Here is a 25,031-nt window from a genome sequence, read left to right on the forward strand (position 1 = left end):
ATTGCACGGGAAAATCTTGCCCAAAAGGATTATGGTTTTGTTTTCTCAAATTCCTTGCAGCTTGACTAGCAGGTTTGTTTAATAAATTCTACCTTTAAAAAGCCAATATTTCCAATACTCTGAGAAATTTTGACAGCAAGCCAAAAACTATTGGATAGAAATGTTTTATGGAAGGACCTAAAAAGTAACCAAAGTAGCAAAGCAAACATTATTCTGGCAACATCTGAGACTACCAGAGGAGCTTGAGGAAAAAAAATGGTATTCCTAGTGTTTGGCTTCTGCTTCCCACCATGTGGCTGAACATCATCCTTCTCTTTGAGAAGTAATCAGAGATGAGAATCTCTTCAGCCCCCCAGATGTGGGGGATGGAAACTGAGCCTTTATTCTCAGGAGGTGGCACTAATCCTGCTGATCCCTTTCCAGCCTCCATAACCAGACAATTAGCAAGCCTGCCCTACACAAGCACCATGAGTGTGCCAACATCAACAGGACCATTCCTGGTCAGGTGTGATGATTTGTGCTCTACCAATGATGTCAGACTCCACATCTGTCAGACAGTTTCCAGATGTTAACAGGGTTTCTAGATCACAGGAGCAGAGTGGTCTTTCCTGGCAGTGAAGTTCCCCCAGCCAGATAACCACAGTATAAGACAGAAATATAAATCCAGTGAATTGTCCACACTACAAACATGAAAGAAAAGCAGATTTTAAGCTACTTATAAAAAGATGAAAAAACTAAGGTAAAATAGATTTGTGAGAACTGAACTACTTGATTACAAGGTTAGAAATGCTCTTCCTGTAAATAAACTGGCTTACTTCTCCTTCCCTTGTCTTGAAGATTGGTTATCATTTTTATAGCATGCATTCTGTATTACATGTTATATACAACACACCTAGATGTGTTGTCAATATATTCCAGACCTGATTACCAGAAGATAGAAGATTTTTATTATTAAGCATATGGAAATAACCTGCATTCCTCTGTCAATGAGAAAAAAGTTAGTATGACAGTATCAGAAAATATAAATTAAAATTAGAGGATAACCGCATTAGAAAAAAATTTATATCTGTATTAACCCTTCAAAAATCTCTCATGTGACATGTTTAACAACTAAAAAAGTTAGAATCAATCAATCTTTCAAATGAACATAGGAATGTAAATAGTAATTTTCCTTGGCTGGAATGGAAACTCACCTCTTCATACACTTTCTTAGCATTGCTGTTATCTCCTATCAAGAGGTAACCAACACCAAGGTCATTCTTGAATGAAGTCTCACTGGGAAACAGCTGAACTAATTTCTGTAGAGTAACCAGGGAACCCCTCATGCGACCTGATTTGATTGAACAAGACTTAATTACCAGTGCAGATATAAGGAGCAGTTGCAAGATGTTTACACAACATCTAAGGAAACACAAATCAGAGGCAAGTGGTTCACTTTCACTGACAATCAAGGAGAACCTGGAAAAACTTGAGCAGAAAGGAGCACATTCAGCTGCCTGGCTGTCACTGTGGGTGTAGCAGGAATATCTCAGAGAATCACTGCAATCACACAGTGTTATGGCAGCCTCTTGTGGAGGACCCTTCACAGTGCAGAAATAACATAATTTAAGCTTTGGTTGCTCTATCATACACAGATAGCAAAGCACTGGAAAAAACTAAGTAAACATATAGTAAAAAACTTCACCTTATTTAAATAAATTCTATTGATTTATAGTGTTAAGTAATAGATCTACTCTACTTCTGTTATGAAGTTTATCATGCTTTATGTGCTTAAAATTAAGTATGTTCCTTGGATTCCTAAATAAGGTCTTGCTAAAGAAAAGCAAGAACTAAATTACTTGATATTAAAAATCTAACCCATGGGAACAGAACTCTTGATTTTGCCTCATATTCTAATAATCAACTCTCATACATCACAGAATTGAGATCTAAAAGTAGAATCTAAACCTAATCTTGGGGCTGCTCTCCCCATGTTCAACTCCATTCTTCTCTATGTTTAGTGAAAGTTTATTCTGAATGTTTTTACTCTGCTTATGCCAGTAATTTCCTCTTGATTTTCTTCAGCTTCAGTAGAAAAAGAAAAGTTTCTTTTTTGTCTGTCAACAAAAAATTTTGACTACCTATCATCATAGCTTCTCAGAGCACCTGCTGCAGCTTTCAATAGTTACTATTATCCTCAATTATAGACACTAGTTACCTAGAAAAAAATTAAATAATGTAAAAATGGTTTTCATTTAAGATACTAGGAAGACAAGTCCAAACAAAAATTCAATGGAATTGTCACCTTAAAATCCTTAGTGGTGTCTTGAAATCCTTGTGCAGACAACTTCTGTAATTTTTATACCATCCTCAAAACTTACCGAGGAACTGTTGCCTGTCTGCTTCTCGCTTCAAGCTCAGTTTTATCAGGTCTGAAGGGACATTTGGCAAACTAACCACCTCATCATAGGTGTTGATAGCTTGTTGCAGCATCTCATTGCTCCTCATTTTCTCAGCTAAGTCATCTTCAGACTAGAAAGAACAACAAAATCATTATTAGAACTTGTAATAATCCGTTAGGCTTAAAACCAATTATTTTCTTACCAGGCAAACTATGCATTTGTTAGAATATGGATTCTGCTTTATGGGAAAGCACAATAGAATTACCATTAAATCTTTTAGTGCAATACAACAGTTACCTATAAACTATTTGAAAGGAGAAGTACGAGAAAATTTGCACCTAAAACATACATTAATACAGATTTTTGTTTAATATTTGTAGAATTCATAATTTCTGCTTTCAAAAGCAGATGAAGCAATCTGTTTTAATAACATAGAAGAACTGCAAAATTTTGCCTATGGACTATTTGTATACTAAGCCTTACTTTGAAAGCAATACACAGGTTAAAACACACCCACAAACATTTTTATCTCTTCTGACCCATTTATTTACACTCTTTATTGCAAAATGAATTAGGAATTGCCTTTTGCCTTGCATACTTTGATAGAACATGTACCCTACAACTCCTTCAACACTTAAATTTGTTCATCAAATTCAGAAGCAGATCAAAGGATATATGAGCTCTCTACAGTGAAATTACAGCTTCAGTGATCTAACAGAAGCTGTAACTGATCTCACCTGTGGTAAGGCACGTTCATACTTTGCTTCCATAGCTGAAAAAGACTATGTCTCAAATGCAGAATTTTTAAAGCCTTACTTTGAATTGGTTATATAAATACATGCATTTTCACGTGTTTGATGCATTCTTCTCAAATATTTCTAAATTTATTGGCTTATATTTGTTCTTAAGACAAGAGCCACAGAGGATGTATCACAAGCATGATGGCGTAGAAGCTGTGGTTGGTCTATTTAAATTCACTGTTGCATCAAAGATGCACACATTAAATGAAATTCCTTCAACTGTGTTATCTCTATATGCTATAACAAGTATCTGAAATCTTTTTGCACTTCTGTCCTTTAATTTTTTCCTTGAGTTGTTTTAAAACTTAGTATTTGAAATACCAAAAAATATGGCTATTCAGCCAAACAGTTCATCAAGCAGCTTTCAGAGACAACTTCAAAAATCAGTTTTAAGCAATAACTTACTTTTTCTGATGTACATTCACTAGGAAATTTATTTCTCCTTTTCTCAAAGGAATTGCAGGGCAAAGAATATTACAGATATATAACAAGCAAAAATTTTCAGCATAAAATCTGCATAACTCCATCAGTATAAATAATATAAGGAGGTTAAAAACCTATCCATTGTTCTTTTCACCTGTAAAGATGTCAAAGAATTCTGTAGAGTATAATTTTATCTGGCTCACGTGTAATTCAGACAGCAAATAAAGAATTGCTCATATTTTTGAAAAACACACCAACAATGAAATATTTTGCAGGTATTTTTGGAAAACAGTTGCCTTAATGCCTTAAACCATTAAAGGATCCAGAAAAATCAATCCTCATGTCTTTTAAAAAACTGAATCTACAAAATTAGCATGTAGTGCTGGTTCATGCTTCAAAGAAAAGGAAAACTACACTTTTGTGGTGAATTCTTGACCTTTTTCAGCTTCAACTTTCAAGGCCTTTAACCTTACCCTTTGCAGTTTTACTTTTAGTTAATGATGAGAAATAGCAAATTTAAATTGATTTGGTTGGTATGAATCCCTATTTAAAAATAATACTGTGCTACAATGCAAATGTTAAGAATAATTCATCTGTCTGAAGCACATGGTTTTCCTATTCCTTCAAACAGCTTAAATTTAAACATACTGGGTTCAATAAAATTGCCATTGATAATATTAATATGACTGTTCAGTAAAATGACTAGTATGAACCTTCAAAGGCTACAGAAATGAATTTATCATTGTTTTTACACACTCCCAGGAAATGCACCTAATTATTTCTTCAGATCTTGGTCTGTATTGACCTTTCATGGATTACTAAAGTAGCAGTAGGCAACTACAAATTGCTGTAAATGGACAAATGAAGTTGGGTCACTGAGATGGGAATTCTGAATGAGAATAAATTTCACAACTGGCTGCAGTGATCTGCCCTTCTCCCTAAAGCCATTCAAGAGGCAGGAAGCATATTCTACTAGATATAATGAGTAGATTTGTATAAATTGGTAAATATTAAAAGTGTAACTTAACAGAGAGGAGTCATCACGTGTATGAACAAAGTGGTCTCCTACTGTAAAGAGGCAAAGAGTTCAGCAAACTGTCACCACAGAGAGCACTGAAGCATTTGGTCTGCTCTGTATCAAGTGCTTGTGTGATAGATTTTTGGATAATCACAGCTTTGGTTTTATCATGACTATTATTAACCAAGTGGAAACTGGTTGTGACTCCAAGGTCCTCATCAATTGTCTAACAGCACCCGTCCTTCCTGCAGTGAGGGCTTCACTTCTTTATCCTGATTAACATGAGTTCAAGGAGTTTTTTTATTACTCCTAGTGCAGCAGGATTATCCTTTTATTATTCAATTTTGAGACATCTCAACACAGCCTAAAAGTATTATAAATGCAGAGATTATTTTCTGATGCCTTCTGGGTTTTGGTTGGGTTCTTTAGGGTTTTTTTTTTGAAGGGAAACACCTGAAACACAACTCACTCTACAAGTAAAGCTAATTAAGCCTCACTGCCTGAGAATTTGTGTTCTTTATCCTTTAACTCTCTCTCTCTCTAAAAACTCCAAATCCTCTTCTCTATTCCCACAAGAGCAAAAAGCAGCATTTATCCCAGGCTGACAGACGTGTTGATTTCCCAGCTACAGCAAATAGTATGTAACAGGTAGGTTCTGCCTGTAGTGCCTGCACTGGGGCATTAGTTGGTATTTATCTCTTGCCATTCACCTGACAGTTCTCCTGAGATATACAGGATGTCCCTTATTTTTTTTGTTATTTACAGTACTTCCCACTGAAGTTCCACAAAAGCTGCCAAAGCAATTGGGGAAGGACAGTTGACTGAAGAGATACATATGACAGATCACATGATTGTTTTTTTTACCTAGAAAACCAGCATAAATTTAAAAATTAGTTTCAACTGGTGTTTATAGCTCTATTGGTAAAACAAAATGTTTATTTTAGCTTTTTTCAACACCCATCATTTTTTTTTAAGTACCTGTGCTTTCCCGTATCTTGCTCGAGGACTTTGTGGATATTGATTCACTAATGCTTCAAAGGCTCTTAGAGCTTCTTCAACTTTTCCCTGAAAAGCAGAGATATTTATCAGCAATTCTATCTAATAAAAATGCTGAAGGATGCAGGACCCAATAACACATTAGTTTTACAATTAAAGAACAAACACAAAACAATGCAGACTGAATCAACAACTTTCACTCATACTTTTGTTGAGATTGCCTTTTTAAGAGAATCATCATTATTTATGAAACAATATAATCTAATTTTCATGGTGAAAATTAATAACTTGGTTTTTCATACTTTACCCACTTTTTCTTGTTTGCTGGACAAAATGCTGAGATGAAAATAACCTGTCTGTATACAAAAGTAAAGACCCTACTGCTAGTAACAAATTCCAGCCCAGAATTAATAGAGAACAGGAAGAAAATTCTGGAGACAGGTGGAAATTTTCCCTCTTCATACCTCTAATGATGAACAGCATCGTAAGTACAGTTCTTCTAAGGGAAATACTGTAGACTCAACCACAATGTATGGCTGTTTCTCCCAAGTTTTTGCATGACAACGTCCCTCAGGACATGTCACACAATTCCAAATGTAACTGTGGTATTCTCATGATGGATGATGATCCCATGATGGACACTGACTAGCAAGTTCAGATGGATGTTGAGAAGAACCAGCCCCACTGTCAAATAGGTACTAGCACTGCTTGGCAACATTTGGCAAAAGATCTTGCTGCCACTTCCACCTCTTTACAGCTTTATAAATATGAGTTATATGTGTATGAATTATATACAACTGCTCTGCTATCTTCAAATATTATACATGCCTGATTTGCTCCTAAATTTATTCTGATTCCTACATGACATGTATGACTATCTGTAACTTATCAAGAAATACAGCAGGAAAAGAGAGTCAACAAGCTGACCCTACAGATTCATCAAATGTGTCTACTATGCCTATTTCTGATTAACCAATTGCTTAAGTAACAAGAAGCATGAAAATTTGTTTTGTTTTTGTATTCTAACATGTAAAGAAGGTTTCTAGTGAGGAACAGCAGCAGTGGCAGCCAGAGGTTAGTGCTCCCTATACAAGAGCCCTCCAGTCTACCAGAACTCTGGGGCTGCATAGATGGCAAGATAAAGTCAAAACTGCAGAGTTTGTCCTGAAAATCAAATATAATCCTGCACCTGCAATGACCAAATTGGCTTTTATTTTACTGTACTGAAAATCTTATATCTCACTGCTCATCCACCTCAAATCTAGGGTACAGCAAAGAGTTGCAGATGTTCTTTATGTTCTAGGACTCTCTGTGAGACATATCAGAGTTTTAACAAGAAATACATTCAAAAGACTTGAAGTTCCTCATTTTAACAGCCACAATCTTGCTTCACAACTTAATCTCCTATTTATCAGAGTTTTAACAAGAAATACATTCAAAAGACTTGAAGTTCCTCATTTTAACAGCCACAATCTTGCTTCACTACTTAATCTCCTATTTATCAGAGTTTTAACAAGAAATACATTCAAAAGACTTGAAGTTCCTCATTTTTAACAGCCACAATCTTGCTTCACTTTTTAACTTAATCTCCTATCTGGAAAAGGGACATCTCTGCAAAGGTATTATTTTCTGAAATATTCAAATGAAAGTATAAAATTGGAAGCTATAAGGGGGAGATGACTGAAGAGCTTGGGGGGCTTTTTGTTTCTTTTTCATGGTCAAATTATTAAATTCAGAACTATCCAAACTGAATGATTGATGTTAAGGTCTTGCTGCCCCTGGTGAGAAGCAGGAACATCTGTTTCATCCTCTAAGCAGCTGTACAGCAGCCTAGGCACTCCCAGGACTCAGAATCTCAACAGAAACAGCACCTTCTCCAGTGATCTGCACCTAATGCTCATGAGGCATCAGAACACTCACTGAGAGATCACTGCTAACAGACACAGAGTTATCTGGCAGCACTTGACTTCAGTAATCAACTGGACAAGAGTAATAGGACAGAACTGACCTGTTTGATGTGATCCATTTCAGCAGAAATTCAATGACTAAGCTACGTATCTTCAAGGTTAACAAACACATATGAACAGACATTCACTTACAACTTTAAAAAATTTAAGACAAACTATCCAGCAGAAATTAAACTTGAAGGACAAATATACACTGACTATTTCAAAAAGTTAATTTCAATAAAGTAATCTAAAATTCATTCTCCCTTTTTACAAGTATTTAATTCATTGATTTTTATCCATTGTGTACAGTCCTGAGTGAAACATTCAAAACTTACTTTTTTACGTAGTTTTTCTGCAGCATCTAGTTCAGCTTTAATGGTCTTATCAAACTTGTTTAAGAGCTTTGGCTTCTTCTTCTTTTTAGCTAGAAGATTTAACAAACAGACAGTTCATTACTTTTTTCGTATTTCAATTGCCTGGAGTAACACTTAGCTAGGGACTGTGCTGGCAAAGTGCATCATTTTCAAGTAAGGCAGTTTTAAATTACACTGAAAAGAAACTGATTTCTTACTTATTACAGTCACAAACTCCTATATGGAAAAGCAAACTTCAGTCATTCAAATTGAGTAACTTGGCAGTTAAGTTTAGAATAAAGCATTTTTCATCACATTACAGTCAAGAATCCTTTTTTCCCAAATGGTTCAACTGAGGTGGAAGAGCAAAGGGAACTGTTATTTTCCTACATTTATATGGTATCATGAAAAACATGATCATCAGAGCACACTAGTCATTTCTAAAAGTTGTGACTGTATGCTTTGCCTAGAGCAATTACTGAGGCTGCATCTGGAGTGCTGTGTGCAGTTCTGGGCTCCTCAGGACAAGAGAGACATGGAACTCCTGGAGTGGGTCCAGTGGAGGGCAATAAAGATGGATGATAAGGGACTAGAATGTCTCTTTTATGAGGAAAGGCTGAGGGAGTTGGGCCTCTTCAGCTTTGAGAAGAAATGACTGAGAGGGGACCTCATCAATGTGTATAAATATCTTAAAAGTAGATGACAAGAGGATGGAGTCAGGGTCTTCTCAGTGCTGCCAAACAATAGGACAAGAGGCAACAGGTGGAAACTGATGCATGGAAGCTCCACCTGAACATAAGGAAGAACTTCTTTACTGTGCAGATCACCAAGGTTAATAATCTGTCACTGATGCCAGTCTTTTTCTGTCTTATTTATTATCCTCCATTTCATAGGAAAGCAATGTCTTCACTGCCTTTTCATGCATTTAATGATAGTAATGGTTAAGGAGCACAGCACCGGCTCTCTTCCAGGTAAAATCCAGTGAAATTCACACAAACAGCTCTTATTACAAGTGCGAGGATCCCTCCACTCCAAACCCTCAGTCCATAGTGACTGACAGGTGTGGTGAGAAGTTCCTCACATAATGTCATTGGGCCTGAAAAGAACAACACATAACATGCAAAAAGTTTGTTGGGTTTTGTGTTTGTTTTTTTCTTTTTAAAAAATACGCCACTCAGTTTTTCAAGAAACCATTGCTATTTCTAAGGCCTGGCTTGCTTAACAGCAGCAGTGGAAGAACCCAGAAACATCAACCCAAGGAACCAATGAAAGCAAGTGACCTTGAGGACTTTTTAGGTTCATTTTGCTCCTAGCTGCCATGTGAAACTGTCCTTTGCTGTTAGCAAGAAAACTGAGGCCTGTCAGTTCCTCTGGGTACAATATCTGGGGAGCTTCCAATGGAATATTGCCACCAAAACGCTTGATTTAGTTTCTGTTCTCTAAGTAACATAAACAGCAACTAAAATGTGAGTTCTCAGTTCTTACGGCATGAATGAAAATCTTTATTTAAGGTTGGCCAGCTACACAGGAACTGTATTTCAGTGAGGCAGGACAGCTATTAGTCAGCTTTTTAGCTTTGAGCATTCATGGAAAGACAGTCATTTGGTCTTTCTCAAACTCAGTAAGCATGGCAACAGTGAGGTTCCTTTGAGGCAAAGGAAAGAAGCTTTCCCACCCACCAGGAAACTCCCACTGCCTGTGGGACACTCTCTACACTTCATTTAAGTTTACAAGGACATGAGAAAGAGCTCAGAAAAAAAAAGTAAATTAAAAAAGTAAATTAAAATCTTACAAGTCTGTGGCACAAATATACAATATCTTCCTTTTCATATCCAACTTGGGTGATATGTTGGAAGAACCTATTTACCACCCTCCATTACAAAAAAAAGTACTATCTTCCTATTTTCAGTACAATTATATATCAGCCCTAGACCAGCAGGAGATCAATATAAAAAGCTGGAAAGGAGTTGTTAACATAAATATTATTCATCTGCTAGGCACCAATATAACACAGTAAACATTATATAACGAGCAATCATTTTCATCCCCCATTCTATTCTATGTTAAAGGATTCACCAGGGAGCTTTCAGTGTAACCATCAAGCATTCCTCTATATTAAGCAGATAGCCTGCTATCTCCCTGCAGGGGTATTTTAATAAATTATCCATCACCTCCTTCCAGTGCAATAATCCTTTAGCAGATGTGACCCAATATATTAAATTCAATGATACAAAGAATTTAACTTATCTGTTTTCAGAGGAATATATATGTAATTTTTCTTCAATGACAAATTTCACCATGACACTGAAGTCATGCATGATCACACAACTGCTTGGTCGGTTTGTGGTCCAAATCAGGTTGAGCATTAAAATGGTAATAATCCTTTTACCTAATGGTAATAATCCTGGAGTTTCAAGAATACTACTGAGGATTTTCAATAATAGCCTTGGAGAATAGGCATTCTATCTAGGACTGCTGTCATAGGATCCTGAATCCTACGACTGCTGTCATAGGATTCAGGAAACAGTTCAGTGGAAACTGAAGTCTCACAAGAAACTCTATGTTAGTTCTTTTGCTGGAGACAAGACAAACAAGTACCAGTGATGACAAGCAATCTCATATCTCATTTAACAGGATACAGAATAAAAAAAAAATAGAAGTAGCAATGTATTACAATGTATTACATTAAATGTACAGTAAACTGTATATATAATCCAATGAAATTTGATAAAATATTCCATATAACTGTTTTGATAAATGAAAACTAAAATACCAGGCATATTTTGGTTTTATGTTGAAAAGCACCTTGTCATCACCAAAAGCAGTGACAGTCTTACTTCTACAAGGGACAGAGAAATTCCTTCTGAATAATAATGAACACACTGCTGGATACTCTTCAGACCACAAGAGAATCACATCAAAATTAAGGAAAAGTAAACAAAGTAATAAACAGAATTGAATCACACTTGAAGACTGGTTTCAAAATATTTTGCCTTTAACTGAGTGGGGAGGGGAGCGACAATAGAAACAAAGCGTAAAAAGGCAGTAATAAAGAGTTTGCCATGAGAAGACAGGTACACACTACTCTGTAAAACACGGCTACAGAAATGAAAAGAATAATTTATTTTCTGTATCATCATAGTTAGGATAAGGAAGAGAAGGCTTAAAATGGCTATAACAGAAAATTTGGCTTGAACATCTGGAGCTACTATCTCTGAGCAAGCACAGTAGAACAGGTTGCTGAGGGCAATTGTGGAACTCTAATTACTGAAAATTCTGTTTATTTGAATTAACAAGATGTGTAAGCATCTGCCAAGAACAATGCACACAGTTAATAAGGCCTTCAGTCAACCAAAGAGACAAAGTAAGCTTTAGGGTCCCACTTAGTCATATGTTTTACAATTTTTGTAATGTATTATTATAAGTCAATGTGCTTTAGTGCCAACACTGTACCTACACAAGTAACTTTCACTCCCTCATCTGACAACCAAAGAAACCCTCACAGGAGCTCACTGTGCCAGTCATCTCAGTAGCTGAGATTCCTCCTAGCTCAATGCCAGCAATGAATATTGAAGCTCCAAAAATTTTCCCAATGCAAAATTTCACCTCAGTGCTATAATTCCAGAAAAGCCATAAGTGATTAAAAACACTGTCTTGTGATAGAAAGCAATCTCAATTCCCACTGCTCTTATTAGCTTTTTCTGTAAAAAAGAAAATACTAATAACATTCAAAAAATCAAGTTCTGTAAATCTTCATTTGAAGCAGATCTTTTTACCTTAAGAAAGCATCTAAACAGCATCAGAAAAACAATTTTGCAAACTGTTGATTTATACACAAAATTACATTTCTTGATACTTGATAACTTTTAATGTGAAAAGCTGCTAAAGATATAATAATAAAGGAATTAAAACTTTCTAGAATTTCTAGACAAATGTCCTCACATGATCAAATGTCTGCAAATTCTTGTGTAACTGAGCAGAACCCAAGGTTGGAAATTGGTATAAAACACCATGTAGACAATTATGTTAAGGCAGTTACATAGAAACAAGGAAAACAAAAAGAGATAACTAGTACATGATAAAAAAATTGATTACATATGACCCTAAGTCCAAAGCAATAGAGAAAAAACTCAGAAATGTCACAAATAACTAATAATACCACTTCTATAATGAAGCAAATGAATCCTCTCTAGCTTCCAGAGAAGTGGGAATGGCTGTGTGTGTGAAATCTCTCCATTTCATCTTTTCATCTGAAATATAACACCATCATCCAGGCTAAGGAAAATCTCATTCTCCTAAGAGAGAAAACACTGATAACCTGCCTGATAAGATATCAGTCTGGTACATCAAAACAGTTAACATTAGCCAGAACTGGACAAAAAATATTGAATGCTATCATGCTATCATGATGCTTTCACAATTAACACACATCTTTTACCCTAGAGAGACGCCACACACCTGGCATTTTAACAGATAGCAAATTTAAGTGTGTGAAGGTATTTTCTACACTGTAAAGGCTTCAAATTGTTGTTTCCTGATAAGATAATTTAAAAGATAGGGTATCTTTACCACAACACATAGGATGAATTGTTTTGTCCTTGCTGCCATACTCTGAGCGTCTGATCAAAGGATGCATGTACAGTTTTCTTCCTGAGCAAAGTGAGTAGGAGATAACATCATGCTGCTATTAACACTTCCAGAACAAGTAGTGTTTGTATCTAAAAACCAGTATGCACTTCCATACACTTAATACAAATCATCTCTCACTCTTGTGCTTTGTAAAATATTTGGAGCAGATATTCCACAATTCTATGATTTTATTCTGTCCCAATGGACATGCCAGGAAGGACACCTCAACCAGAGAGCTTGTTAGCTGATGTGCAACCATGACCAGGAGGAAATCACAACTAGGACCACCTTAGGCAGTTTTCCATTTGCTGCCCTTTTCTCCTCCTCCCTCTTGCTCTCAGTACTAATGATTCCCTTCCTAGGCTTTCTGCTCCCTTTCTTATATTCAGAGCCTAAGAATAGTGGTGTGTCTGGGGGCAGGCTTACCTCCAGAGCTGGAGCTGACATTTTGAACCTGGTCTGTTCACTGAGAGCAATGAGTGACAGCCTGGCTGGTCTGACCTGGGGTTTTGGGGGAAAGGTTGCCTTCCACACAGGATAAAGAGTCTTGCTTCAGTCTTTGGAAACTAATGCTGTGAGATTTACAGTCAATTGAGAGAGGCCTGCTCTGTGAGAGTCCATATTACATATTAGCATAAGTATTTCTTGTTAATCTTGTCTTTAATGAAATTTCTAGGTCCTCAGAAATGGTGAGACAATAACATTACAATCCCTCTGTGGACTTGGGGGAGAAAACCTGAGGATGGAAAGACACTATTCACTATCTAACAAACCACCTCATAAATGTGGTTTGGTTCTTGTAATTAGATTTTTTTATTCACTTATTGATTCATTCACATTGTCACTGTGATGTTAAGGGAGCATTCCTGGTGGCTTCCTTGATATTACATCTGCTATTACTCACATGCAAAACAGAGAGGAGTTAGGACTCCAGTTTTAATTACTCTGTTAGATATAAGTGATTCAAGATAAAGGCTGGTCTTTACAGCCACCTTGAGGACACATGGTCCCCAGTTACTGATTTGAAAAATACACTGGAACAATCCTACTCCACAGACTGTATGTTGTGCTTACTGCTAGCCAGAAAATTGAATGACCTCAATACAGGGGTTGGACAAAATGGCCTTTTAAAGGTCCTTTCCAACCCAAACTGTTCTATAATTTTATGATTTGAGTCTTAAATGAAGTTTTAATAGACGTTATAATTATTTAATTGTAGAGACTATAACTATATAGTTATGTCTCCTTATGTTATGCCATCTCTAAAGCTAATCTGAAATAAAAACCCCTTCATATGATACAGTCTCATCAGTCACTTGCAGCAAAGGATCCTCCTGTCAGTTCTCTGTCTTAAACTTTGAAAAACTAAGGAAGCAATTTCTAGAGGGGGTCATAGGCTTTGTTTTCCAAACGTCCTCCCATCCCTGCTGGGATACAAATTCAATAATAATGCTCTTGGCAACTTGTGAATAGCAACTTCTGAGTGTGGGTCAATGACAAGTAGATATTGATGATGATGGTCTGTAGTTGTTTTCCAACTAATTTCGTGACCTTCTGTTTTACTAATTCCCTTTGCCACCCACTATCAACCCTACACCTTCCCAGTTCAAAGTTTCAATTATGTTCTGAAGAACATATATATATATTAGTAGACTTTTACTTGGAATTCAAAATTTTCTCAAGTAATTGTCCTCCCTCCTGATACCAGCCCCATATCATTACCCAAATTAGTTTTGGAAATTGTGCCGCATCTCACTGGACACTTGAATGAGAATTTGATGATGATGAAAAACTCCTGTCATTGTCCTGTTGTTTGGGAAGCTCATTAGGTGAGATACAGAGAGTGTAAGTTATCTACTTGTTATATGGGCTTCTAGAAATGATAACTTAGAAGGTATAAAACCAAGTAAACTGCAGCTACACAATTTAAAGCCAGGAGCACTAGAATAATTAAAAGATCTTTCTAAACTCTATTGGTAGAACAGGCAAAACCACTATAATCAACTTATCTGGGGAAGTAATCAGACAATAAAAACTGAGGCATTTTAGAGACTAATAAAGCTGGAATCTAATTACTATAATAAATCTTAAACTGCAGTTATTCCAGAACAATTTCCCTTGCAGTAAAAACTATTCTACAGGGCTTTCTGTATGAAATTATTGTTGGTTGGTTGGTTAGATGTTGATCATAAGAAACAACAGCAGAATAATAATTTTAGTTTTGGCATGTATTTCCATCATTCACTTCTCTTTCACCATTAAGACTTTTGGATTCACTCAAAGGCTAGACTTAAGCAATCCTCTGACAAAACCAGAAAGAAATTTCTGCATTGACTTTCTATTAAAAATACACTCTAACATTCTAATGTCCTGTATATTTAGCTCAGAATGGCATTATGCAGCAGTTTTGGACTTTGACAACTACACTTCTGTGTTGGTCATTCTGCACACAGCTCACAGATATTTAATTGTATCAAATTTGCAAATCAGTAGGTAATATGTATACTGTTATAAGCAGGGCTTGAAAGGGTGGAACTCAGCCCACCTAACTCCAGGAGACAATGCTGGAGGTGACCTAACTGTGTAAGCTCTTTCTCCAGACAACAGAGCTCTGTTCCCAATGGAATTTAGGGCAAACCCCTGCAGCAAAGACCTACATTTAGTCAGAAGAGCAGTGCTTTAATCTCCCCAGATTAGACCTCTACTGGTATCACAGTGGAATCCTACATATCTTCAAAGGTAAATGCCTAGAGTGAACAGTGGTGAATACTGACCTGTTATCAAAATGACACCAAGGGGCAGGGCCACGTGTGGAATGATATTGTCCTAAGCCTGGCTTAATGTACTTTTAATGTACTTCTGTTCCAAATGCAATGCAGCTGAGTGTTCCAACCAAACACCATTCCTTTCTACTGTCATGTTTTGTCAGTTTTGAAAAGGAAAAATTATTATATATAATAATAGCACCTATGCTGAATTTCACTATATGAAACAAACATGTCCATAGCTGAAAATTATTTTTTCATTTTTTATATCTGTTCATCAATATAAATATTTAATATATGTCCAATATAAATCAAATTTGAAAAATTAGGCTTCTTAGTTAATTTTTTTTTTAGTCTGCGTGATCAAATCAACTAACACCACCTCAGATGGAAAGACAACTTATGGATGTGGCACATATGTCCTGCATTGTACTACCTGTGAAACCTTTTAAAGAATTAGTTCTCATATTCACCTGGAATACCCATTGTATTTCAATTACTTGTTTAAAGTCTAATTACATTCTTATGGAGAACATGAAGAATCCACCTCCATTAAATATAACAGAGAAACTTTGAAGCAACTGTATGTTAGAAACAAGTTTATTTTCATTTTTATTTCTTTAGAGAACTTTCCAGAGAGGGGTTCTGTTAATATCAAAGAATTTTCAGTAAGACTTTTAATAAACTTGATGAATTACTGTTGAATACTAAAATTTACATAATTATTAGGAGGACACTTTGCTAACCAAGTACTATCAAGGCTGCAGCAGGAAAAAATATTTATGTTGCAAGAGCTACTCAAAGCTATAAATACTTTCTGCACAAAAGCTCTTCAGAGCATGTATGTTCAAATACCACAAAACAAATGCAGACTTGCACATCAGAATGTACTCTCAGAATCAGAACCAAACCCTAAACACAAGCCAAACATGAAGTTTCAAATTCCCAACTCCTTAGATTTCCAAGTTTCCTACATATACCAGTCACAGTACAGTATATTTTATAATCCATCTCTCATCAATTTATTGCTGCATTTTATTAGGGTAATTTAAAATTAACAAAGTGACTAGAACCTTATACCACTTCCTGTGACTAGGATATCTATACCTAACCACTTTTATTGAAAATGGAAACTAAGTTCAAACTATCAAAAAAGTTCAACAAAATTCAGCTTGTATGAAAATCATACAAGCAGTGTACCCATAAACAAAGTTCATTAAAATGCAGGGTTGTTTTTCCTGGTAGGATGAAAAATTCCAGCAATTTAACCTGGAAAAAAAAACTATCCCTTTTCCTACTTTAGAGAAATTCTGTAATCTGCAGTGACATTTATTTAGTTGATGTTTAAAAAGAAACAAAACCACAAAGCACCTAGGGTAAAAAAGGGAAGTTGCTCCACTCTGTCATACTTTCAGAATGTAAAGCTCTTAGTACAGGCTCTGATGAGTAATGTTGCATACTAGTATGTTTCTTACACAAGAAACATATTAGTATGCTGGCATTTTTACCTATGACTGCTTTTTTCCCAAACTGGATGGCTCTTGTACATGATTTTATTATACTTTTCTAACAGGTCAGTAAAAGCAGCACATAATGGTGATTTTTTTCCTACTGTCAAGTAGGTAAATCCATTGCAGTAAGATACTCCCTGCCAATAAATGGAAGTGTAGGCATAATTGCCAAGCTTTCTAAGTTGTTTTGGTTGGTTTTTTTACTTTTTATATGTTACGCTTACATGTGACATATTTCAAATACTTAAATGTCTGAAGTTCGCCAGTCCTAGAAACTTATGTTTAAACTACAAATATACAAATCCAAACCAAATAAACCATATCAAAATATTGGAAAAGCAGCATTTCTAAATATTCAAATACAAAATAACAGCCAAAAAGAAAATGGAAACAGAATGAAAAAGGAGTAGAGCTACTGAATCCTTTGGCACAGGCCCTGAGGTTTCTGGGCATTGCCAGCAATCAGCCATGATCCCAGTGAAGGAAGTTTTGCACGTTTTGTGCAGTGACACGGAACGCATGGGGCCAGAACAAATGTCACTGCAGGGAGAGCAGATTCACAGTACTCTTCAGCAAAACCTCACTTCTTTTCCATCTAATCTGTCTCTGCACCTTCCTACCTAACCTAAGACAGGCTATGCAATCATGGTCTCAACAAGGACTGATTTGCATGTCTGTGGTGGTTTGACAGGAAATATGTTTTCTGGGATGCTGTGGTCAGGCCAATTGGTGCTCAGATTTTAATATTGGCACCTAATGTGGCCATTGGGACATTGGACACGCCTCTGAGAACACGAGGTTAAAAGCAGAGCTCTCCCCTGGGAGGTTCTCTTGGGTTTCCGGTGGGAAAGAGTTCGGGTCTCTCCCCAGGCCCAGCTGCTGGCTTGGCAGGGGGAGGGGAAAGCCATGTGGCCGGGAGAGGTAGGCCTGAGCCCGGGGGTGGAAGGGTGGAAGAGAGAAAGAGAGACACTGGGAGCCATCGGGCAGCCCCCCGAGAGAGACAGAGAGAGAGACAGAGAGAGAGAGAGAGAGACACGGTGCCTGGGACTGTAACCTTGAGACTGGATAAACATGGGCCTGTGCCGGCAGCAGCACGGCTGGGATGGAGAAGAAGGGGGGGGGGGGGGGGGGTGCAGCCGGCCGCTTGTAGGAGCTTTTAACCCCTTTTTGGACAATGAAAACTTTACAGAACATTGACCTTTCCTAGAAGAGAGATAGAGTGGAAGATGAAGAAGGAAATGGGCAAGTGTGAGGGAGGTCTGGGCAAGTGAGAGATGTTGGAGGAATAGAGAAGAATCTTAGTGGGAAGAGATGATGGAGTGGCTTTTGCTGGACTCTTTTTGTACAGCCATGGACAGAACCATGTTCCTTGTGATACAGAGACTGCATCTAGGGGGAGGGTGATGCCTCAGAACCAAGAGGGTTCAGTGTTGGTGCCCCTCGGCCCCAGGGGGTGAAAAATATGGGGGGAACAGATGTCCCAAAGTTGAGACTGTGCCTTTTTTGGATCGGGACAGAGCATCCTTAAAAGTCGACCCTAGAAGCAGCTCTGGTCTGTGTTCAGTGGTGAGAGCGCTGGACATGAAAGGAAGAGGTCACCATTGGCACAAGAAGGACTCCTTCTCCTCTTGATGAACTGAGGATTGAGTATTCTGAAGGGTGGTGCCGGACCGAGAGTCGATGATTTGGGGGATGTATTGTATTGGGAATTTGGTGGGGAGGAGGAGGAGATGTATTTGTGAAGTTTTCATTTTCCTTGTGTGTTTCTTTTTGTTTTCCTTTCCCTTGTAGTTTAGTTAATAAATTTTTTTTCCCTAAGTGGGAGCCTGCTTTGCTTATTCCTGGTCACATCTCACAGCAGAAACCAGGGAGAGGGTATTCTCATGGGGGCACTGGCATTGTGCCAGTGTCAAACCATGACAATGTCACTTGTCTCTTCACACTTAGCACAGCTGGCAGTGCTGACCCCAGCCCCAGGGGCCAGGTAGCTCACATTGCCTCTTGCCCTTAGAGGTACAAAGAGCTTGGAGGAACTCTGACCTCCAGAATACTAATCTAGGAGTATGACACTGAACATTCTAGGCCTGAAACTGCAGGAGTTGTCACAACCATCCCATGACTCAGTGCAATGCTACAGGCTTGGGGCAGAGTGGCTGGAAAGCTGCCCTTCAGAAAAGCAGCCAGGGGCAATGGTCTACAGCAGCTGATGAGCCAGCCTGTTCCCAGGTGGCCAAGAAGGCCAATGGTATCCTGGCCTGTATCAGCATTAGTGTGGCCAGCAGGAGCAGGGCAGTGATCGTCCCCCTCTACTCAGCACTGGTGAGGTTGTACCCAAATCCTGGGATCAGTTTTGAGCCCCTCTCTACAAGAAAGACATTGAGGTCCTGGCATATGTCTAGAGAAGGGCAACGGAGCTGGTGAAGGGTCCAGAGCACAAATCTGATGAGGCAGCTGGGAGTGTTTAGGGGTGTTTAACCTGGAGAAAAGAAGGCTCAGGAAGGACCTTATTGCTCTCTACAGCATCCTGAAAGGAGATTGGAGTGAGTATAGTGAGGTGGAGGTTGGTCTCTTTCCACAGGTAACAAGGGATAGAACAAGAGGCCATGGCCTCAAGTTGCTCCTGGATAGGTTTAGAGTGGACATGAGGAAAAGTTTTTCACCGGAAAGGTTGCCAGGCTGTCCTGGTGGCATTTAAAAGATGTGTTACTTAGGGACATGGTTCAGTGTTAGGTTATGAGTTGGACTCAATTACTTTAAAGGTCTTTTCTAAGCTAAACAATTCTATCATTCCATTCTGCAACCAGGTAAGATTGATTGGCATACTTTGGTGCCAACTGCCTTGGAAAAAATCAAGCGTTCACCTATAAAAGTACATGCTCTCTGGATGTTTATTCAACTCCAGTTTATCTACATGAGATGTACTGAAGCAAAGCTTCACTAGTCTTTAGTGTGATTTAAATCAATCCTCCCAGAAAGCATGGCTTTGAATTCAGAACAGAATGTTACTTTCAGACTTACCTTTTTCTGTTTTGTCTTGTTCAGTTTCTTTTTCACTTTTCCCTAGAACATTAAAAATATAATTGCATTGAAATAAATTTATGCTAACATTTTATGATAGGAAAGAGATACAAGAAAATTACAATTTATACTCAAAACATAATTGAGTCAACAGGAATTTTTTGTTTCATTTTTATTTTTTAAAATAACCATAGATCATTTTCTGAACTATATAGTTACCTAAAAGGTCTTTCCCTGCAGATGCTTCAAATATGACAATATTGCTTCCATCACAAAACATTTCACAGAATTTCTCCTCTAGATATTTAATAGATTTTGTTGATATACACTTACAATGCAAGCTATTTTGCAAGAAACAAAATCTGTTTACTAATTAAAAGATACTGGAAACACTAACTTAATACACAATACATTTGGTTAAAATGTGAAAAACAAAATCAATCAGGTACTTAAGTCTCATTTTTAGAAGTGACTTGGCCACTTGGAAGCTTTTGTCTTTTTTCAACTTTTAAAACAATGTAACATGTTTTGCAAACATCTGACTGCAGAGGTAGATGTTAACTAAGCATCAGGACAGCCTGTAGCAAAGACAAACTAAATCCTGGACAAAAATAATGTATGTGTATTTCATGAAGGTGGTAGATACAGAAAGATCTTCCCCCCCCACCAAGCCACTTTTTGATCCTGCCCTACTCTATAACATAAAAAGCATCTTGCCTCACAATTCTAATACTGTTATTCTGTTTCCATTTCCATTTCCATTTTTTTTCCAATATGCTTCCAGTATTTCCTCCTAATAAACTTAAAGAACACTAAATAGGGAGGTCTGTTGCCTTTTTAGCTAGTTACTATCCTCTTTAACATATAGTGGTTAATTTTGAGGTATTCTTACATATATAAAAAACATTTTCTTTAATTTCCAAGTAATTTAGAGACACCTCTGAATACTCAGTCTTTACTGCTTTTTAAACTGACTGCTCAGAAGCATTATAGTGTGAATATGACATTTTAAAATGCAGAAAAACATGGCATTTTTTAGTGAAGAAACTGGATTATGCACACACATGAAAGCAAATTTTTTAACACTCTAATTTCACCCTTGACTATAGGCTGACAACTGCTATTCCTGAATGTATGGACACTATAACTCTAATTTATATTCAGTACAAGACAGAATGAGCATTAACTTGATTATATGGTAAATTAAATAAATATGGTCATGCTGAAAGTCATTCACCTCTTCAATTACATCATGAGATCTAGATTGTCAATTAAATTGTAAGAAATGACAAAAGATCTATAGGGTCAATTACATATTAGGAACAATTATTACTGTAGCAGTATATTAATGAAAGCATTGTGCAGTACTTCCTAAAACCCTGGCTTCTGTATTTTTTGGCACATATCATACAATCAATAAAATCGTTATATGTCATCCAAAACACTACATTTTAAAAAGAGCAACAATGCAACCCCAGATGAAATAATAGGTTAGTTGTACAGTTTTCACACAAACCAGTTCATATACTCATATTTCTATTTTTACCACCTCCCATTACCATGACACATCATGCTAGTTACCCACCCATTTTCCACATATCCTCTCCTTTATCGGCAACACTTGAGATTTTCACCTGACCTGTTCTCTCTACCTCATTCTAGGTCACTGGATAACCTGCTTCCACACCTTGGCCAATCTTGGACATTCATGTTACTTCTGCAACTTCTTTGCCACTACAGCAAGAACAATGTATATGACCTCATCACTCTAAAGCCTGCTCCCATCTCCCATTTCTCATCTGGCTTCACATATCTTTATTCCTGAGACTCATGCAACATAACCTACAGCCCTCTATAGCTATTTATGCACTAGAATCAGTTCTCCAAAATCTCAGACTATTTTCAACCTGTATTCTGCTAGATTAGTTGCCATTGACTTCACCAAAGCCTCTCCAATGATCTTTAAATACTCCCACTTTTCCTCCTATGTAGCTGCTTTTGAAATTCATCACAACTTGATCTTGTTAGCTCTGAAGCTAAGAATTCACACTTCACTAAGAATTCACTTCAGCATCATATTCAGCACATATTGCTTTGTTCCTTCCACACTGATCCCTAGCATATTTCAATGGTGCAAAAGGTTTTAATCATGCTATTTTTGACAAAGGCTTAAAAATGTGCTCTCTCAAAGACAGGGATATGATAATAAATCTTGAGACTATTTTTTCATCAACTTAAACCAACTGTAGCTCAAGCAAACAAACAAAAAAAAACTTAGCTTTTCAAACCACTCTCATCCTTTATGCAATGTCTTCATATCCAGCAAAATAATTCAAAGCTGAAAATCACTGACAAAACAGCTTTAGCTAATCTCTGTAGGCTAGGAGTGCTATCAGTATGTAACGAAGGCACCAGGGACTCCCAAGCAGGTTTCTATCAGGAAGAATAAATTTATTTTTCATATTACAACTAAATGTTTGACTGCATATGAGAACAACCCAAGTCACAATTAAAAATGTATTTCAGACCCTGGAGATTTTACAGGAATCTCAATCAACACTATAAATGCACAACACAATTTATTTACAGATATGTAATTTTTGAAACATGTAAAATTACAAATGATGTTCGGTTAAATCATCACATTTTTCAGTATCTTTACTATATGAAATCTTAGCCATTTTCTTTACTTCCTAGAAAGAAGTGCAATGATATGGTACTTTTTCAATTACAGAGAATGTTATAAAGTCACTTAAACTGTAGTAAATTGGCAGTATTAAAATACAACTTTAGTATTCTACTCTTTGCTTACTGCTATTTCTTCCTGTGATTTCAAAAAAAAAAGGAACTGAATCCAAGATTTCATAGATTCACTGACATATAACAAGTGGCTAGGTAGCAATGTGAAAATATTAAGGAAAAGGTAATCTTCTGACTTTTTCTTAAACTACTATTCAGCAATACCAGACCATTAAAGCTATGGAGGTGTCTGAAAACTGAAAAGATCAAGGAAGATTTTTGCTTTCACAGAAGTGCATGGACCTTATCAGATTTCTGGTTTAAACTATGGACCATAACCATAATATTCTGTATGCAAAACAGATATATCACTTTTCCCAGACATTTGTGTTTGTTAAGAAATGCTATCTCATCCATTATAAGTTACAAACAGAAATGATGTTTCATGGAAAAAATTCAGGCCTAGCTGGTTGCAGAATGTCAATACTCCAAAAAGACAATCACAACACAATTATAGAAGACACAGACCTTAGCATACTGTCTATTTCCTTCACATAACAGCAGCCAGAAATAAAATTAATTTATTTTACTTGCTACTTGCCCCTTGTAAACAATACTTTCAAATATATTTTTTAATATTCAAATTCATAATTAAAAAAATATTAATCAGTGGCTGAGTCAAATATTTATCCCTATAGCTAATATTTAACACATTTGGGAATAAATAATGACACTAGAACGACAAAGATATTCTTCTGTGTTTTATTGCAGCCAAACATTAAAATGGTTTAAATATACATATTTTTAATAGTCCACTTGACCTTGCTTAGCTTGGCATTTTTTTGTAAACATGAAGCACGTAAAATCACATACCCAGTTACAAAATACTAAAATTCAATCACAGCGTAATATACTCTCACAGTCCCATAATTCTACAAATAGGCTGCCACTGTTATATAAAAAGTCCTCCATTCACCATTCTAAAATAATTCCCAAGACATCTCACAAAATATGGCTTTGTAAAAATTATTGCTCTGCAATTCACAATCACAGGTAATTTTACTAGAATATCCCATCCCAAAACACATCACAGTCTAAGAGTATTATTGCTTTTCTGAAAAGTCTAAAGATATCACTTTGGGACATCTGTATTTGTTGATCAGATGTCACATATGGAGTCTTACTGACATCCCAAGCCCAGAACAAGGGCAAGCATATATGATGCCCCTTTCACTACAAATGTAAGCATCTAAAACCCTGACTTCAAAACAGTGTTACAGAAATTGAAAGTCTTCCTGTAAACCAAAAGGCAACCAGCTGTTAGGGTTACCAAATTGGTTTTTCTTTTTATAAATTTATCTTACTTTACTTCTCCTAAGGTCCTGTAACAGGCTTGGCAACTTCCTAAAATCACAGCAATTATTCCTGAGCCAAAAAGGAACACATGCAAAATATCAAAGAATAAAATATGTCTTTGTAATTGTGGAACAGCAGCACAGAACAGGTAAAAAGCACACCTGTTATATTAAAATTCTAAATCACTCACAGTACCTAAATTTCAGATGTACCATTTTTAAGAGCATTCATAACAGTAGGTCTTAAATTCTGACATCATATTTTTTTTAAGGTTGAATTTCCAAGTACTTTATTAAAATAAAATTTGCAAATCAAATATTTATGCAAATTTGACTTTTAAAATAATTTACTGAATATAAAGCTTATTAAAGCCAGCTTTTGAGATCATTATATTGGTAGGTGAACCAAAATGGAATAATTTAACTGAATTCAACCTGATTCCAGCAACTCAGTCTTGTTGCAATCTCCACTGACTCTCGGTCAGGCTAGCATCTAGTAGTCTCGCGAAATTTTTGCTTGAAAAATTCAGATGAGCATAAATAAAAAGTGCTAATTCATGCATAACAGGTTTTTGAAAACTAATTTTGTAATCTGGCCTTTTACTAGTATGAATTAAACACACATTTTATACCTTGTTAGGGTATTTTAAAAATCACCTGAAATTCATGTCGTTAACTTTTGACATAACATCAGTGCAAAAAGATATTTGTCAAACTTCACAGCATAGTGTGTGCCTGATTAGTGTTCTTTAATAAAATGCAATTAGTCTGTATTCTATATCAGCAGTTATGAAACATTTAAAAATTCATAACATCATATGTTTCATTTGACCAAACTGCTCTGTACATACTGTATGAATCCACAACAAAAGATATATATTAAAATCTGAAAAAAATGTACCTGCTGCTATGTTATAAATAGAATATTACCAGTTGCTTAAACAGTACATGAAATGCAGCTCTAAGCTGTAACTTTGTCACAAACACAGAAGAAAAATAATGAATTCACTAAACTTGACCAAGGGAAAAAAAAATATCAGACAGGAATGTAAACTAAACATCCAAGTGTTAAAAATGCTTACTAAAATGACAGT

At 36.5% G+C, this 25,031-nt stretch overlaps 1 protein-coding gene across 7 annotated transcripts in view; it reads right to left on the bottom strand.

Annotated features, from left to right (window-relative positions):
• Positions 1 to 25,031, bottom strand: part of ASPH (aspartate beta-hydroxylase) — a 114,424-nt gene that overhangs the window by 31,009 nt on the left and 58,384 nt on the right. For all 7 annotated transcript variants that reach the window (XM_071420075.1, XM_071420060.1, XM_071420066.1 and 4 more), the window contains 5 exons: positions 19,844 to 19,885; positions 7,903 to 7,991; positions 5,601 to 5,687; positions 2,361 to 2,511; positions 1,194 to 1,330 (listed from right to left, as the gene is read on the bottom strand). In XM_071420075.1, coding sequence (XP_071276176.1) covers positions 1,194 to 1,330; positions 2,361 to 2,511; positions 5,601 to 5,687; positions 7,903 to 7,991; positions 19,844 to 19,885 — 506 coding nt within the window. The remainder of the gene's footprint in view (positions 1 to 1,193; positions 1,331 to 2,360; positions 2,512 to 5,600; positions 5,688 to 7,902; positions 7,992 to 19,843; positions 19,886 to 25,031) is intronic.

Source organism: Agelaius tricolor, unplaced genomic scaffold (genome assembly GCF_023055355.1).
Source record: "Agelaius tricolor isolate 1412-34295 unplaced genomic scaffold, bAgeTri1.0.p SCAF_2, whole genome shotgun sequence".
Lineage (NCBI taxonomy): Eukaryota > Metazoa > Chordata > Aves > Passeriformes > Icteridae > Agelaius > Agelaius tricolor.